At 41.1% G+C, this 18823-nt stretch overlaps 1 protein-coding gene across 3 annotated transcripts in view; it reads left to right on the top strand.

Moving 5' to 3' along the window:
* Nucleotides 1–15273, top strand: part of LOC128704947 (uncharacterized) — a 57247-nt gene extending 41974 nt beyond the window's left edge. For all 3 annotated transcript variants that reach the window (XM_070105208.1, XM_070105210.1, XM_070105209.1), the window contains exons 17-32: nucleotides 173–423; nucleotides 567–2198; nucleotides 2520–2756; nucleotides 3179–3495; nucleotides 3664–3747; nucleotides 5028–5234; nucleotides 8629–8782; nucleotides 10546–10713; nucleotides 10868–10971; nucleotides 11843–11980; nucleotides 12151–12300; nucleotides 12498–12587; nucleotides 12907–13060; nucleotides 13558–13778; nucleotides 14201–14360; nucleotides 14918–15273. In XM_070105208.1, coding sequence (XP_069961309.1) covers nucleotides 173–423; nucleotides 567–2198; nucleotides 2520–2756; nucleotides 3179–3495; nucleotides 3664–3747; nucleotides 5028–5234; nucleotides 8629–8782; nucleotides 10546–10713; nucleotides 10868–10971; nucleotides 11843–11980; nucleotides 12151–12300; nucleotides 12498–12587; nucleotides 12907–13060; nucleotides 13558–13778; nucleotides 14201–14360; nucleotides 14918–15117 — 4267 coding nt within the window. In that variant the 3' untranslated portion in view covers nucleotides 15118–15273. The remainder of the gene's footprint in view (nucleotides 1–172; nucleotides 424–566; nucleotides 2199–2519; nucleotides 2757–3178; nucleotides 3496–3663; nucleotides 3748–5027; nucleotides 5235–8628; nucleotides 8783–10545; nucleotides 10714–10867; nucleotides 10972–11842; nucleotides 11981–12150; nucleotides 12301–12497; nucleotides 12588–12906; nucleotides 13061–13557; nucleotides 13779–14200; nucleotides 14361–14917) is intronic.
* The last annotated feature ends 3550 nt before the right edge of the window (nucleotides 15274–18823 follow it).

Consider the following 18823-nt stretch of genomic DNA (forward strand, 5'->3'; position numbering starts at 1 on the left):
GGAGACGGCCGACTTGTTGAAAAAAAAAAAATGCTACTTCGTGTTAAATACAAACCAGTAAGTTGACTGTTTGGTAGTTATGTATTTTACTTTGCAAATGACATAAGATGTTAATGCTCTCAAATTTTTTTAATGGGCCAATAAGCATAGTGCAGTTTAACTTTCTTTTCAGATTAAACTCTGTTTTGACGATTAGAGGCAGGAAGACTTTCACAAACAAGGTGATTATAAATACTCTTTATACAGAGTTCCTAGACAATATTCCTGTGAATGACATTGTCACAGTTGGTGGAAAACAAACCATAGCTGGCTCAGCGTTTGTCAATGATCTGGCAGCAGAAAACATATATATGCTAGATGGTGGCACTGTAGCAGGTCTTAATTTATCAGAGGCTGTGCTTCTGAATGAACCTGCTTCTCTTGGTAATTATTAAAATTAAAAATGTGTATTTTGCTACTCAATTTTGCCTCTCATAAGTTTTAGGTTCATGGAATTATAACTAACCTTGTATACAATTCATTGCCTATTCACTGTAGAACATTAAATCCTCGTCTTACTTTTCCAGGTCACGTATCAATTGAGTCTATTGCTGTGGAAGGGAACTTGGAGATAATGTCTGGTATAATTGATGGTGTAGACCTGAACTACCTGTACAAGAATGCCTTGCAGTTGTCTGGTGGCGAATTATCTGGTTCTTTAGCCTTCAGCAGCAACATTCTGGCAATAGATCGCCTTGAAGGAACACGCATGATGGGTATTAATGTTAGGGACTTGGCATCTGATATTGTGTACAAGGATGAAGATGCAGTCTTGTTTGGCAAACTGATTGTCTCTCAGTCGGTAGTTGTGGAGAAGAATCTTTATGCAGGTGACATAAATTCTAAGGAATTTCCAGAGGATTATCCCTTAAAAACTGATAACTCCCTAGTCTTTACTGATCTGAAAAACTTTACCAATATTGTTATTGATAATGTAAAGTTCAGTAGCCATGGAGTCATAGATGGCATAGCTCCAGATCGCTTTGTTACCAAAACTTCAGATCAGGAAATTATTGGGGTAAAGATATTTGCCAAAGGTGTGAATATTGAAGGAGACTTGCTTATCACATCAAAGGTCATTGATGGAGTGAATTTAGATAAATTGTTTGCTACCAAAGCCAATGGATCAATGTCTGGAAATTGGGACTTCAATGTGATATTCAGGAAACCTGTTCAGATGACCGGAATTTTATATGATGGTACACTAAATGGAAGGAATTTGTCAGCAGTTTCTGCAGACCTAGTATACACCTTCGAAGATCCTGTAATAATCACTGGGCACAAAAGGTTCCTCAGTGGCTTATCAGTCTCCCATGCAGAGTTGAGTGGCACCTTCAATGAGGTGGACATATCTTCCTTGGTGACAACTGACACTGAAGAAATTAATGGAGTCATAACATTCCAGGATATTATGTTCAATGAACTAATAGTAGATATTATTGATGGTGTAAATATAAGGCAGCTCTTAGATTCTGCACTCTTTCTGGACAAGCCAGATCAGGTAATTTATGGCAAAAAGGAGTTTCTTGGTGGCATTACTGCTGGCAGTCTCATTGTTGAAGGAAGAGTCAAGGGTGTAGACTTCAAAAATGTTGTGACAAAAAGTGGCTCTCAGACATTTATTGCACCTCAGACCATGTACAGCGCAGAGTTTTCATCCTTGTATGCTCACATGATAAAGATGTCTGATGGCTTCAGAGTGAATGGGGTAGACTTCTCTGAGCTGGCAAGTAAGCGTATATCTCTAACAGAGCCTGTTAATGTGACTGCTGCGTTGTCAGTCCTGGGACCAGTCACTGTGATTGGTACTTTGTCAGCTGATTATATCAATGGGTACAACATCAAATACTTAAGAGACAACTTGGTTACAAACAACGGTGACTCAATCATAGAAGGCCCAGTGACTTTTGAGTCACTCGCAGTAGAAGGGTCAATCACAACAGAGGGAGGTGTTGGAGCTAATGGATTAAGCTTGAGTGCCATTGCTGAAGCTGCTGCCAAACTCTCTGGTAACAACTTGTTCACTGGTGACCTTGTGTTCAATAGCATGGTCCTGCAAGGTGATCTGGGTGTGGAGGGACTGATAGATGGTGTGGATCTTGCTGTTCTCCAGCACAATGCTGTTTACACTGATTCCTCAGATCTTCAGGTTATTACAGGTGAGCAATGAAAACAAATAATTAGTGGACAAAACTTTTGCTTAATCTTTAACCCCTGGGGAATCTACTTAGTGCTTCAGGACATTTTGTTTGCATTTCTGGTTTAGACAAATATTTGAGATTACTGTTTAACCTTTTCCTAATTTTTTTTGAAGTGTGTAAAGTTTTGTATATAAAATATTTTCATAAATGCTTATATTTGGACATAATTGAACTTAGTGTAATTTGGTGTATAGTCTTTGTTGTGTAAGGAAGTTGTCTACAAAAGTCACTTTGGCACAAGTATACAGAATAAATATTTTTAATGTTTTTATACCTCAGGCCTAAAAGTGTTTGAGGCTGGCTTCACTGTGAAAGGAGATATTAACACTAGTCTAACTAATGGAGTGGACTTATCTACAAGACTCTTCACCTTGCACACTGATCAGGTCATCACTGCACCATACACCTTCACTGACTTGGGTGCCGAGACGGTGCATTTACAAGGATTTTTCAACGACATGGATCTGAAGAGACTAGCAATGGGAGCATTGATGAGTGAGGATATTCTTAGTACAGGTAAGATTGTGTAATGGTGGCAGCGAGTTAAATATGCATACTCAAATTGTGGCATAGCAATGTAGGAGAGTGGTGGCCACCTATTTGCCCTTGCTTTATACATCTTCATTCCAACAATGTCAAACACTTTAAATGCATAGCCTACCATTGAATGTAATCTATTTTAATGTTTTAGCGATTGAATTGACTAGTTGCCATTGCTTTCAAAGTCTTGATATGCACAGAAAACCTGAGAGCTTATCATACCGACTTCAAAATCTGATATTGCCCCGATGTGGAAAATGCAGTCTTGGGTGTGTAATATCGATTACCGCCCTGACCTTGGAATAGTTATTTTATATTTTCTCTTTGGTACTAGATATAAAATTGTAATGTGGTAATTGGTAGTAACTTTGTATTAAATCTAAAATTTCTGACTTCAGGAAGTGTTACTTTCACAAATGGTGTTGAAATAAAGAACTTGGTAATAGAGAAGACATTGAATGACATTGACGTAAAAGAAAGATTGGGCGATGCTGTGAGGCTTGAGGAAAGTGGATTAGCCATCACCGGCACTAAGACTTTCACCACAAACGCTCTTCTAAAAAATCTCCATGTTGATTATCTGAACGATGTTTACCTGGATGGGTTCTTGGCTAGACTAGTGAGCAGGGATGCTATCCACTCATTGTCTAGTGTAGTGACTGTTAATGGTGTGGTGTCTGCACCCTGGGTCAATGCTGAATACCTAAAGATTGAGGTGAGTACCAGTCTTGAAGCAAACCCTTCCAGGCACACTACTTCTCAATGTTATGAATGCCTTAGATTAGAAGTTTTTCATAAAATGTGATTACCAATTCTCCTTGAGCATATTTACAATTATAATTGGTAATTTTTAGTAGTGACATTTTAATGGTTAATTTTACAGGGTACAATTGATGGGATAGACTACCAGGAGTTGAAAGCTAATGTGGTGTATCTCTCAGGAGAGCAAGAAGTTAAAGCAAATTTGGTGAGTGAAGAAACTCTTGGCTCTGTTACCATCACGGGAAGCAAGCAATGACTTGTATAATTTAGACTCTGGCAGTTGATGTACTCAGGCATATTGTACCTTTGTCTTGGCAATATTCACTGTCAGATTAGTAAAGATTTTTTTCTTTGAAATTATCCTTCCAATTTATACTAATTTTTTTCTCTAACCCCAAAGTAACGGTTAATAATAAAGAATTTCTCAGGCTGCAAAATTGAAACTTAAATACTGAATGGATGTAGGAGACCTTGACCTAGACTTGCTCAGGTACCGTTTACAAAATTAGGATTAGTTCTCCCAAAATAGAGTACTAGACTTTCTTGTGCCTAACAGTATTTTGTACCTATTTTTATATTTAAGAAAAATTTGCATTTAAGTGAAATTTGATAAGTATTTTAATGACTCCAGTTGGTATTTCTCTCGCACAAAGGTCATGTATTTGATCCCCAATACAGGTCGAAACGTTAAGCATTTCACCTCTAGAAATCTGCTGTCCCTGTTTACCTAGCAGTGAATAGGTAGCAGTGTTTGCAGAATGGTGTGAATCACATCCTGGGGTCAAAACAACCTAATTTGCCTAAAATGTTCTACATAACTAGGAGCTGTCTAATGTCATTGATATCAGCTATGGTCAGAATTATTTTATTAACACAGGCTAATTCCCACCAAGGCAGGGTGGCCCGAAAAAGAAACTTTCACAATCATTCACTCCATCACTCTTGGCAGAAGGATGTTTTACACTACAGTTTTTAAACTGCAACATTAACACTAACATTAACAGAGTTGTCGTGTAGAAATAATTATTTTAAAATGCTTGAATTGTTTCATAATTAAAAAAGTTTTTTATTATGTAAAGTACAATGCTACCTTGAATTTCTTAATTTGTTCCAGAAGGCTGTTACTGCTGTTACTGAGTGTTCCCATAAGGAATAATATAAATTAGAATTCAGTTTCAATCCCCAAAAATACTTTAAGCACTTGCAAAAATAAACTTGCATTGTTCAAGTTGGGAGCTGTTAGAAATTGGAGGTACCACTGTACTTAAGTTAAAACTTAGTAATGAGGCTGTATACTTGCAGTGTTGAGGTTGTTCCAGTACACTGGAAAAATGTAAAGAACATTTAAATGTTTATGCTCAGGAAAGTTAAATTGCATTTACAATGCAGAAGGTTAATTAGGGTATTCAGATCCTGGCAGGGGAAAAAAAAATATCAACCTTGTTTAGTACAGGTAAGCCATGTTCACCTAAACTTTACTTGCAGGTATTCCTGAGTGACTTGTATGTAAGAGGGAACATAGAAGCTATCATGTTGAATTCTTACAACCTGGCCGAGGACTACCTCACCACCAACACTGAACAGACAATAAATGTCACCACCACTTGTGGTAATATCCAGGCCACTTACATTGATGTTGAAGGCACTGTTAACAACTACAATCTAACAAGAGAAAGAGAAATAACAATGTTGGTAGGTTTGCCTTGGTACAATTTTTAAGATCTTGGGTTATTATGGCTGCGGGTTTTTGGTACAAGTAGGCCTGGCTTACACGGCAGGTTATGTTCTGGACTATTACTGTAAAGCAAAAATCACTGTACAGTATATTCTAGCTCCCCCCCCCCCCCACACTTTAAAATGCATATGAAAAACCCAGTGTTGGAAAAAAATATCTAGGCCTAAAACATTGCAGGCAGTCTGAATAAATGAAGAGTATAATTGAAGAACCACTGTATTAGCCAAACACTGTTAAGCAAAGCACTGTAAATTAGTGCGCAGATTCCATGTACAGTGGACCCCCGGTTAACGATTTTAATCCGTGCAAGAGGGGTAATTGTTATGCGAAATAATCGTTATGTGAATGAATTTTCCCCATAAGAAATAATGGAAATAAAATTAATCCGTGCAAGACACCCAAAAGTATGAAAAAAAATTTTTTTTTACCACATGAAATATTAATTTTAATACACACAAACTAAAAAAGGCATGCACACTTACATGACACTTACTTTTATTGAAGATCTGGTGATTGATGGGATGGGAGGAGGGGAGAGCATTATCTTCTTACTGTTTAGAAGGGGAATTCCCTTCCATTAGGACTTGAGGTAGTAAGTCCTTTTCTGGGGTTACTTCCCTTCTTTTAATGCCACTAGGGCCAGCTTCAGAGTCACTGGACTTCTTTCGCACAAGATATCTGTCCATAGTGGCCTGTACCTCTCGTTCCTTTATCACTTCCCTAAAGTGTTTCACAACATTGTCAGTGTACAGGTTGCCAACACGGCTTGCAATAGCTGTGTGAGGGCGATTTTCATCCATGAAGGTTTGCACTTCAAGCCACTTTGCACAGATTTCCTTTATCTTTGTAGTAGGCAACTTCTTCAATTTCTCTCCCCTCCTCTGAACCAGTTTCCCCAGGTCTGGCCTCTGGCTCTTGAAGTTGATCTATCAGCTCATCAGTGGTTAGTTCTTCATTGTCCTCCTCCACCAACTCTTCCACATCCTCCCCACTAACCTCCAACCCCAAGGACTTTCCCAATGCCACAATGGATTCCTCAACTGGCACAGGATTCTCAGGGTTAGCCTCAAACCCTTCAAAATCCCTTTTGTCTACACATTCTGGCCACTGTTTCTTCCAAGCAGAGTTCAAGGTCCTCTTAGTCACTTCCTCCCAAGCCTTACCTATAAGGTTTACACAATTGAGGATATTAAAGTGATCTCTCCAAAACTCTCTTAGTCAGTCGAGTTTCTGAGGTCATTACAAAGCACCTTTCAAACAGAGCTTTTGTGTACAGTTTCTTGAAGTTGGAAATAACCTGCTGGTCCATGGGCTGCAGGAGAGGAGTGGTATTAGGAGGCAAAAACTTCACCTTTAATGAAGCTCATGTCCCCATAAAGTCGCTCTGCCACGTCTGTAGGATGACCAGGGGCATTGTCTAACACCAGGAGGCACTTAAGTTCTAATTTCTTTTCAGTTAGGTAATCTTTCACATTGGGGGCAAATGCATGGTGTAACCAGTTATAGAAAAATTCCCTAGTGACCCATGCCTTACTGTTTGCCCTCCACAGCACACACAAATTATCCTTGAGGACATTCTTTTGCCTGAACGCTCTGGGAGTTTCAGAGTGATACACTAATAAAGGCTTCACTTTGCAATCACCAGTAGCATTGGCACACATGAGAAGAGTAAGCCTGTCTTTCATAGGCTTATGTCCTGGGAGTGCATTTTCCTCCTGAGTAATGTAGGTCCTGCTTGGCATTTTCTTCCAGAACAGGCCTGTTTCATCACAATTAAACACTTGTTCAGGTTTCAGTCCTTCAGTTTCTATGTACTCCTTGAATTCCTGCACATATTTTTCAGCTGCTTTGTGGTCCGAACTGGCAGCCTCACCATGCCTTATCACACTATGGATGCCACTACGCTTCTTAAATCTCTCAAACCAACCTTTGCTGGCCTTAAATTCACTCACATCATCACTAGTTTCAGGCATTTTTTTAATTAAATCGTCATGCAACTTCCTAGCCTTTTCACATATGATCGCTTGAGAGACGCTATCTCCTGCTAGCTGTTTTTCATTTATCCACACCAATAAGAGTCTCAACATCTTCCATCACTTGCGATCTTTGTTTCGAAAACACAGTTAAACCTTTGGCAAGAACAGCTTCCTTGATTGTCTTTTTGGTGCCCACAATAGTAGCGATGGTTGATTGGGGTTTCTTGTACAACTTGACTAGGTCGGCGATACGCACTCCACTTTCATACTTATCAATGATCTCTTTCTTCATTTCAATGGGTATTCTTACCCTTATTGGTGTACGGTTGGCACTAGAAGCTTTCTTGGGGCCCATGGTCACTTATTTTCCAGAAACAGCACCGAAAACACTGTAATAATACGAAATATTCCGAGTGTATGCTTGGATGTTAGCGCGGAGGCTGGCTGGTAAACAATGGCACGGGCGGCACATGTGAGGCTGGCTGAGGGCGCACATTGGACGCGTCTCGGACGAAAATCGGTGAGCGGGTTTTTAATCGGTATGCGCGGCAAAAATTTTGCGATTAAAGTAAGCGGTATGCGAAATAATCGCTATGTGATGCCATCGTTATGCGGGGGTCCACTGTACTGAATCTGCGTACTAATTTTTTTTTCCTTGCAAGAGGAGTACTGCCACTAGTTTGAGAATGTGTACATTGTGGTAAAATTAATTTTGGAGGATGCTTGTCTTAATAGGAGTAAACTCGGCCATTAAGATTAATTTTTGTACCCTGAAATTTAACTGATACTTAGATTGCTTACACATTAAAGGATAATTTCAAATGGGTAAAGTGATTCTTTAAAATTTGTTACCCGTTACCCATATGTCTACTGCATTACTGAGAATTCAGGCAACTGTAGAAGACTTGGTGGCATTGATTCTAGATGTGGATTATACACTAAATAGGCTTTCGTTTTTCTTGAAGCTGATGTTAGTCATATCAGTAATGGAGGTATGTCTTGCCCTGTATAATTCACTGTTTATCCTGTTAAAAAGTAGTGTAGGATGTAGGTAGCTAATATATATATAGACATGACCCACAGTAACAGTCCAAAAATAGAAGGCTCCTGACAAATCTGGTAAGTCTTCACCTGTAGTTGGAGAGGAAATTTATCTTTCCTGATAAATACATTTTGTCTGATTTTGTAGTCTCTGGTATTGACAGCCGTCCCTGAATTGAAATGTTAATATAGTAAGTATCAAGACTTGGCTCCCACGTTTTAATAGTTTAAAATTGAATTCCTGATTTTAACTTTTAAATGTGTAAAATGCCTCTCGATTCTCAGCTTTGTAATTTGATAAAATGAAAGTGAATTGCGCTTGTATTTGTTCCAGAGTGTGGGTGGGCAAGTAGTGTTGGGTACGACTACAATCTCTGGATCAGTGGTGGTGCTTAGCGACTTGCAATGTGACGGTCGTGTGGGCAGTGATGTTATGGTGAAGCTTGCTGATCAGGTGGTGCTCCTCACTGAAGATGTGGAGATTTCAGGTAAGTGTTTGTGTGTACAAGTACGTACTCTCCAAATTGTGGCTGCAGGGGTCGAGATTCGGGTCCTGGCCCCGCCTCTTCACTGATCGCTACTAGGTCCTCTTCCTCTCTGCTTCCTGAGCTTTCATACCTCTTCTTAAAACTGTGTGGTTCCTGCCTCCACTACTTCACTTTCTAGGTTATTCCACTTCCTGACGACTGACTGAAGAAATGCTTCCTAACGTCCGTGACTCGTCCGTCTTCAGCTTCCAATTGTGACCCCTTTTGTGTCCCCTCTGGAACATCCTGTCTGTCCACCTTGTCTATTCCCTGCAGTATCTTGTATGTCATTATCATGTCTCCCCTGACCCTTCTGTCCTCCAGTGTCAGTCCGATTTCCCTCAACGTTTCCTTATACGACATTGCCCTGAGCTCTGGAACTAGCCTTGTTGCCAACCTTTCTCTTAACTTCTTGACGTGCTTGACCAGGTGTGGGTTCCAGACTGGTGCTGCATACTCCAGTATAGGCCTAACAGTGTCTTGAACGATTCCTTATTAAAGTATCGGAATGCTATTCTCGGGTTTGCCAGGCACCCACATGCTGCAGCAGTTATTTGGTTGATGTGTGCCTCCGGTGGCATGCTCGATGTTATGGTCACCCCAAGATCATTCTCCCTGAGTGAGGTCTGTAGTCTGTCCACCTAGCCTATACTGTCTGCAGTCTTTGCCCCTCCCCACTCCATGACTTTGCATTTGGCAGGGTTGAATTCGAGAACCCAGTTTCTGGACCACGTGTCCAGCCTGTCCAGGTCTCTTTGCAGTCCTTCCTCATCCGATTTAATTCTTATCAGCTTCAAATCATCTGCGAATAGGGACACTTAAGAGTCTATTCCTTCCATCATGTCGTTCGCATGTATCAAAAATAGCACTGGTCCTAGAACTGACCCCTGTGGGACCCTGATAGTCACAGGCGCCCACTGATACCTCTTAATGTATCATGACTTGTCGTTGCCTCCCTGTCAGGTATTTCCTGATCCATTGCAATGTCCTCAGTTATGTGCATGATCCTCCAGCTTCTGCACTAATCTCTTTGAACTGTCAAAGGCCTTCCTGCAGTCCAGGAAAATGCAATCAACCCACCCCTCTCTCTCGTGTCTTTCTTCTGTTACCTTGTCATAATACTCCAGAAGGTTTGTGACAGGATTTGCCTTCCATGAACCCATGCTGGTTTTCATTTATAATCTTGTTCCGTTCCAGGGTGTGCGCACACGCACACGTGCGAGTGCCCCCCCCTCCCCCTCAAGTTGCATAGTTTAATAGCTTTCCATTCTTCAAAACAGAATGACTGTATAAATCTGTAGTGGAGGGAAGGCGGGGTAGGGGTCAGCCTAGGAAAGGTTGGAGAGAGAGGGTAAAGGTTTTGTGTGCAAGGGGCTTGTATTTCCAGCAAGCATGAACATATTTGATAGGAGTGAATGGAGACAAATGGTTTTTAATACTTGATGTGCTGTTGGAGTGTGAGCAAAATAGCATTTATGAAGGGGTTCAGGGAACTAGCAGGCTGGACAGAGTCGTGGAGATGGAAAGTAGTGTCTGCACTCTGAAGGAGGGGTGTTAATGTTGAAGTTTTGTAACTGTAAAGCGCCCTTCTGGCAAGTGATGGTGAATGATGGTTTTTCTTTTTCGGGCCACCCTTCCTTGGTGGGAATCTGCTGTTAGTCTACACTAAAGACTTCCCATATTTGAAATTTTTATTACCTTCTACATAAATTATTTCATCCTAGGTGGTGTCAAGTTCACATCAATCTTGACTACAACCAGCCTGTCGAGCTCCACTAGTATGATCAACGATGTCAATCTACCAGACCTATATGATAATGCTTGGTATGTTGATACACCACTGACCATCAGTGCAAGATTTGTCTTCAATTCGCATACGACTATGAAGGCAAGTTTCTTGCTTACGTAGTAAAACCTAAGTTGACGTGGTCTTCATCCTCTACTCATTCTGAAAATAGTTTAGTACTTTATCAATGAATTACTTTATTAATGGTTCATGATTGGAGAATGCAACCCATATTATACAACACTTTCTTTAACAGGAAGGTTTAGTGTGCATGGGCCCCATAGATGAATTTGAAGTGTCCAAAGCCTACATGGAAAGTGCTGCTGCCTTGGCAATTTATCACAATGTCACAGAAGAGTTTAAAGTAAGTTTTGAATTGACAGAACCTCTAGTCTCCCATTACTAGACGGCTTTATTCAGTTGCTCCTTTGAGGTATTTGATCTGTATAATTTAAGGTACCCATGTATTGTGGTACTAACATTGTACAAGTTGTAGTCACTGTTCTACAGATAAAATTTTTATAATGGGTGTAACAAATGAGTCTTGAACAATGCTTCTAGTAAGTTGAAAGTTTCTAAGGTAGTTAGATTGAAATGTTAGCACTCTTGGTAACCCCATGAATATTCTAGTTTGAATAGAAGCCACTATTTCCTTCAGCATAGTGAGTTTTGTCCTACTGGGAGTCTATGAATCCTCACCAGTAGTTTCTGGCTTCATCAAAGAACACCCCCCCCTCCCCTCAAATTCCTCCATCCTTAGGCTTAATCTATGGGAATTCCCCCCCATCCCCCTCCTTTCTTGGCTTAAGACTTCAAATTTATGGTCATAGTATATTTTGTATACTTGCCTTCTCATAATTAAGGTAACAGGTGAATTGGTCACAATAGGGAAGTTGATATTTATGTCAATTTGATTGATTGCTCATAATTTTAAAGTGGTAAATAACCAAAAGCTTCACTGCATTGCAATTATAATTGAATAGTAATCACTTTACCCCAAGAAGCTAGAATTAGAACATTTGAAGTTTTAATTTCTCGTAGCTTTAACTTTTGGGTCGCATTGCTTCGGTGGGAGACGGAAGCCATGTTGAAAAAAAAAAAGCTTTAACTTTACTGAACTTTTATAGTACCAAAAATTGCTATTATGAAATTGATGAACTTAAAATGCTCATGCTACATATTTGAGTAAAAAGTTCCAGATATCTGGACGGTACATAACCTTGCCTCATTTTCAGGCTAAATTTGAACACGTGTGTGAACCTATTGCGTTGTTGTACAAGGCACTCGAAAACCTTGCCTATGAAGGAGATTACTTCACACACGAGACAGATCAGAACTTCAACAAAGAACGTAGCTCTTCCATATCCTTTAATGTAAGTATTATAACAATCGAGGGGAAGAGTACCTTGATGCTGGTGGAAGATGGTTCCTCAAAGGGAGTGGATGTCCTTGAATAAAATTTTGCCTAGTGTCTAAAATGCTGTAAAATTGCCTGTGAATATTGAAAATGTTGAAGCTTTTTTAACATGACTTCTAATTGCAGGTTAGGGATAAAACTTACTTGATATTAAGTTATGAAGGAGAGTGCATATCAGACATGTTCCTGTGGGATAAGACTAGACATACCTTTGTACATCACCAGACCATAAACACTGGTCATGCCAAACACTGGCTTTTGCTGGAGATGGATAAGGTGGGTTATTAAATGGTTAGCATTCCTGAATGCTTTGAGGAGCTCTTAAATTTGGTGTAAAATGAAAAATTCAATGTATATCTTAACATCTTTAATAGGAATTTTAATTCTTTCAATAACCTGGAAATATTTTTTCTTCAAATATTAAAATTCAAGGATATATAGAAATCCTTGCCTAATACAGTTCCTTCATACAGGTGTACATTGCTATGGCAGCTTCCTCTATGAACAACACTTGCCACCATCAAAGCTCGTCAGTCTGGCTTCTCTCGGCATCCAGTCTTGAAGTAAGTTTTTACTCAAATGGGAAATTATGTACAATTAAGATTGTCCTTGCAAATTTTAAATAGATGAAGGCCCCTCTGACTTTGACTAAACTTTTTTTTTTTTTTTTTTTTAATGACTTCTAATGAATAAATATTAAGAGCTCGGAAAGTAATTTGAATTCTTTTAAAGGATGATTCTTTGATTCTTTTGGAAAGTTTTCTGCTAAAATTGCTGTACCAACATATTACCCTCTGGCAGTAATATACATTACTTGATGTGACTAATTACACTGTAATTTATGGTATCAGTGTGAAGTTAAAGTACTAAAATACTTAACAGCTGTTCCAAATGCTGGTTGCTGGTGAGCACTTGTCTAGAGGAATGGGTCCCGATGGCCACCTGCTGCATGTGCACTCCCAGCACAACACAATCACCTATACATTTTTGAAGGATGAAAATTCCTGGAAAGAAGTAGAGGAATCTCCTCTAGCAGGTTAGTGTTATCACTTTGGCAAGTCAGAGTTTAGTGTTGTACTAGGAAAGTACTAGTGAAATCTCTAGGGGAAAGGGGTAGATTAGTCAATTTACACCTGAATAAGCACTTGCTACCTGGGTATGAAGTTCGTCAATTGAATGACTGATCTTTTTTTCAGTCTGTGGCAAATGAACGATGTGATAAAACAAACGAGGCATTTTAGATGTGAAATATAAAACTTCTACTGACAGTTATGGGAAGCTTATTGGTACCATTTTTAGGATACTTTCTTGGTAACTTAACCATGGTTGACAGGTTAAATTGATTAGGTGTTGTATAGCTACTGTATTTTAACAAAGATCTTCATTGAATAACTTGATATTCTAACACCTCTTGGGGGGGAAGTGTAACTTTTGGTGCCAAGCCAAAACTGGCTTAAAAGATTTACTCTAAAATAAAATATTTTACTGCATTATGCCTTTCTCTAAATTTTTTGACCTTTTTAACCCTTTAAGACCAAGGTGAAGAAGTGATGGGTGGTGATGGAAGCTCTGTGTACTGGGTTCATCATGGTAACAAAGGTCAACTGTATGTGAATGGAGTCCCTCAAGGTGAAAGCTTAGAGCTTCCCAGAACTACCATTGACCATGCTAGTCTCTACATGAGGCACACCAGAGTAATACTCTTCCTTCTGGTCACAACACGAACCTACAAAGAACCCCTGCATACTCTACGGGTTTGTAGAAAGTTAATGGTTTATTATTCCTGAGTGTGCTTTATGGTAGCTACCCATTCAAAGTAAGTTTTACCTTACGGTTTTTTTTTTTTTTTTTTGGGGACTTTTTTTTTAAGATTTTCTCTAGATTTTTTAGTAAATGTGTATAGGTGTTAATGTTGCCATTTTATAACTAGTGTAAAGCACCCCTCTGGCAAGACAGTGGAGCAAATGATTAAAGTTTTCTTTTTTGGGCCACCCTGCCTTGGTGGGAATTGGCCAATGTAAAAAAAAAAAAAAAAAAAAAAAACTCTTATTACTAACCTCTGAAAGGAATTAAGTTGGCAAAAGTGAGTATAGTAATACATATACTAGAACATGGGTGTAGTCTGGGCACCTGCCAGACTAGTTATGGCTTGAGTTATCATTGAAGTTTTCTTCAGGTATATTACATTGAGAATGGACACCTGACTTGTGTAGCTACTGAAGATTTGTCCACATCTGGTCGGATGTCTGTGTTCTTTGCTGGCAATGATGCTTCTGGAGCCCTATTCATAGTTATTTCCCAACATGAATCTTGCCCACGTGTCTTCACATTTAAAGGTAAGGTGAAAAATGGGAGGTAAAGTATCTTAATGGTGAAACATCTATGGAGTTGGACTTCTTCCAAATGTTAAATAATCACCATAACTTTTGAAACTTGAAAAATTAACCATTAGAATTAAATGGTCATCTCTTTAACCCTTACTGTCCAAACGCAGATCAGAGTTTGCTCACATAGCACACTGAACGTAGATCTACATTTTTTGCGTTCTTTCTCTGGGAGAAAATTAAGGGCAGAGCACTACGTACGCAAACAGATCTACATTTGGACAGAGGGTTAATGATTCATTCTTGAGCTAGGGGAGCACCCTCCTTAAGTGGAAACTTGCTGGTGGCTCCTTAAAGTTTACTTAGTTCAATTAATTTGCACGTTTTTCTTGCCACTTAAAAAGGGCTAAACATTGTCATGAATTTAGTTTAGGAATTTCCTAATCCATTGTGATGGTGTAATGTAAAATATCAGATGAAAAAACTTATTGTGAATTGTGCAGTTTCTTTAATACAATGTAACTATTCTGGATTAGTGATTAACACATTGACTATTCCACAATCTGCAGGTGAGGTACTGAAAGCATGGCCTGAGCCTGGCATCCCTGGAGCATCCTGGATACAGCACTTCCAAGTCACCAGTGAGACTCATCCTTCAATAAAGGACCACTACCTGCTCCTGGGCCGCAGTCACGCCAACACCTCAATATATCGCTTGGTTATGAAAGGTGTTGCTGTACCAAAGAGGGACCTAACTTGTCAATTTTGAATGTCCCAAGTTTTCCAAATGTGACTTGTAGATGCGAGCAAGAATGAGTGGGCTAAAATTTTTAATATTTAATGAAAGAATCTTGCCGAATTTTAATGGAGATGAGGAACCATTAAGTTCAAAGGACGTGAATATTCTTAATAAAAGTGGTCTGTATTTAAGAATTTTTCTCCTTTTCATTAGTGTAACTAATTTACAGATTGTGGTGGAACTTAAACTGCAATGAAAGCACCACTACTGTGGCGACATGAATGTTAAAGAAATAACAGTATAGTTTAAAAAAATGCCAAGTTCAGGTTTCCAGTAATTTAGCTCCTGTAATACATGCTGGAAATGGACCTTGATTTTTTCAGTACATTGGACACTTTTCTAAAGTTTCAGGTCGGTCTTAATGATGGCACTTGTGAACTATTTGATAGTGGTGTAAATCAATCCTTTTAAATTTAGGAAATTTAAGTTTTGCCCTCGGTATTCTGTGAACTTGAAAAATGTTGCACTAATATATTAGACCTTTTGGGAGGGTTCAAGTAACCTTGATGCTGGCCAGTGAGAGCATGATAAAACTGGAATTATCTAAATTTCTTGGGTTGAAGGTTTAACTTTTCTCCTGTGACTGAAACTACATTACCAACTGATTATGAAGTTACGATGCCTATGCACTAAGTTAATTTTACCAATAGTTGTTAGATGGTTTGTACTCGGTGTAATATCTGCTGGAGTGTTAAGATGGCATAGAATCCTCTACACTAGTATACCTGGAGAGGGTTTTGTCCAAGCTCTTGTAATACATGATTTGGGATTTTTATAAGATGGAAGAATGTTTGTTGCTTTTGGAGCCATACCTCTTCAAGGGGGGCTCCTTGGCGTGGTGAAGAGGCTCTTGGTCTGAGGAATTAGCCCTGTCGGTCTTCTTCCTCAGACCGAACCTAATTACCCCCCATTCTCCCCTCCCCTATCCCATCCTCCCCATCCTCCCCTTTTTCCATTCCTCCTCCTCCTCCTCACCCCTCCCTTTTGCCCTTCCTCTTTTTAGCCTTCGTGATTTCTCCCACAGGCGCGCTAGTTCCTAGGTAGGGGAAAGGACACCGGGGTCGATCCCATTCCGTTGAGGTTTCTTGGCGGTGGCGTAGTTTGCCGTGGAATCTGGATTGCCTAGGGATGTCCCGATCCCTCTCCGGTATCCCGGAGTAGCTTTGGGTGTCTTTTGGGCGACGGGTGTATCTCTGGAAGCCACCTTTCGGATTCCGGGGGTGGTGGCTGAAGGAGGTATGCTTTGTGGCGGATATCCGGCCGCCCTCTCTTTTGTCCACCGAGGTAGCTCGGCAGATGTGAGGTTGCTATCCCGGATTGCTGGTTTACTGGCATGAAGGGTAGGGTATGGCACGGGTTCCATGCTGCATCTGCGCTACTAGCGGTGTAGAGTCCTCTTGGGCGCGGAGGGAGATTTCCGGCCCTTTCATTCCTCCTGGGAACTATTCCTCCCCGCTCCCCCCTTTTTTTATTCTTTTTTTTGTTTTTATTTTCTTTTCTTTCTTTTTTTTTCTTAAAAACAAAAAGCAAAGGAGTAACCTAACCATGGCAGCCCTAGTCCATGAAACCACTACCCCCGGGCCCCTTCTTGATACCGCACCCCATTCTGACCCTGCCTTGTGTTTAGACCACTCTTCGGACACTCCTGATGCCCCTGTACCTCTTGCTGGTGCTGTTTCCTCACCCGCTTCAGGTACCGGGGCTTCGACTGACTCCTTCGATTTGTCTGAACTCCGCTCTCCTTTGACTATGCTTCCGGCTTCTCCCTCTACGGTAAGGCAATTTTCGAATCGCCCACCCATTTCATGCCGGACCAACTCCGGTCCTACTCCTAAACGCCAACGTCAATCTCCTGATGATGCTCCGTCGTTACCTTCCCATTCTACTCGGAAACGACCGACACGTCAAGCACTCCCTCTCCACGCTCAGTTTCGGACCACACAATGGACTAAATTCTTTACTTTAAGACCAACTTCTTCTTCTGCCTACCTTTCTGACCATAGTATTGCCAAAGCGCTCCTGCGTCATGTTGGCAGAGATATTTCATTTCACGCTCTCAAGAGCGGTCCTCTTCAAGGGGGGCTCCTTGGCGTGGTGAAGAGGCTCTTGGTCTGAGGAATTAGCCCTGTCGGTCTTCTTCCTCAGACCGAACCTAATTACCCCCCATTCTCCCCTCCCCTATCCCATCCTCCCCATCCTCCCCTTTTTCCATTCCTCCTCCTCCTCCTCACCCCTCCCTTTTGCCCTTCCTCTTTTTAGCCTTCGTGATTTCTCCCACAGGCGCGCTAGTTCCTAGGTAGGGGAAAGGACACCGGGGTCCATCCCATTCCGTTGAGGTTTCTTGGCGGTGGCGTAGTTTGCCGTGGAATCTGGATTGCCTAGGGATGTCCCGATCCCTCTCCGGTATCCCGGAGTAGCTTTGGGTGTCTTTTGGGCGACGGGTGTATCTCTGGAAGCCACCTTTCGGATTCCGGGGGTGGTGGCTGAAGGAGGTATGCTTTGTGGCGGATATCCGGCCGCCCTCTCTTTTGTCCACCGAGGTAGCTCGGCAGATGTGAGGTTGCTATCCCAGATTGCTGGTTTACTGGCATGAAGGGTAGGGTATGGCACGGGTTCCATGCTGCATCTGCGCTACTAGCGGTGTCGAGTCCTCTTGGGCGCGGAGGGAGATTTCTGGCCCTTTCATTCCTCCTAGGAACTATCCCTCCCCGGTCCCCCCTTTTTTTTTTCTTTTTTTTGTTTTTATTTTCTTTTCTTCTTTCTTTTTTTTTCTTAAAAACAAAAAGAAAGAAGTAACCTAACCATGGCAGCCCTAGTCCATGAACCTAGTACCCCCGGGCCCCTTCTTGATACCGCACCCCGTTCTGACCCCGCCTCGTCTTTGGACCACTCTTCAGACATTCCTCATGCCTCTGTACCTATTGCCGGTGCTGTTTCCTCACCCGCTTCAGGTACTGAGGCCTCGACTGACTCCTTCGATTTATCAGACCTTCGCTCTCCTCTGACTATGCTTCCGGCCTCTCCCTCTACGGTGCGGCAATTTTCAAATCGCCGACCCGTTCCACGTCGGACCAACTCTGGTCCCACGCCTAAACGTCAACGACAATTACCTGCTGATGATACTTCTCCACCTTCACCTTCTCGTTCTTCTCAGAAACGATTGACACGTCCTTCACTACCTTTCCACGCTCAGTTTCAGACTGAACAGTGGACTAAATTCTTCACTTTACGACCAACTTCCTCTACTGCCTATCTTTCTGACCATAGTATTGGCAAGGCACTCCTACGCCATGTTGGTAAAGATATTTCTTTTCATGCTCTTAAGAGCGGTACGCGCATCATTACCGTACAGAATGCTACCCAGGCTCGTGAGCTCTCTCGTCTTTCCCATATAGATACTGTTCCTGTCACCCTTGAAAAACATCATTCCCTCAATTCTTGTAGTGGTACCGTTATTCTGCCCCATACCATAGTTCAACAAAATTTCCAGACATGTGGCACCGACATTCTCGAACAGCTGGAACTCCAAGATCTCCCAATCCTCAAGGTAGACACTTACGTTCTTCCTGCCCGTGGGCGGAGACGATACCCTAGCAATGTGGCTCGTTTAACTTTTGACAGCCGAGAACTCCCATCCTCCGTTTATATAGCAGGACATCGGTTACAAGTTCGAAAG

Source organism: Cherax quadricarinatus, chromosome 97, assembly GCF_038502225.1.
Source record: "Cherax quadricarinatus isolate ZL_2023a chromosome 97, ASM3850222v1, whole genome shotgun sequence".
NCBI classification, from domain to species: domain Eukaryota; kingdom Metazoa; phylum Arthropoda; class Malacostraca; order Decapoda; family Parastacidae; genus Cherax; species Cherax quadricarinatus.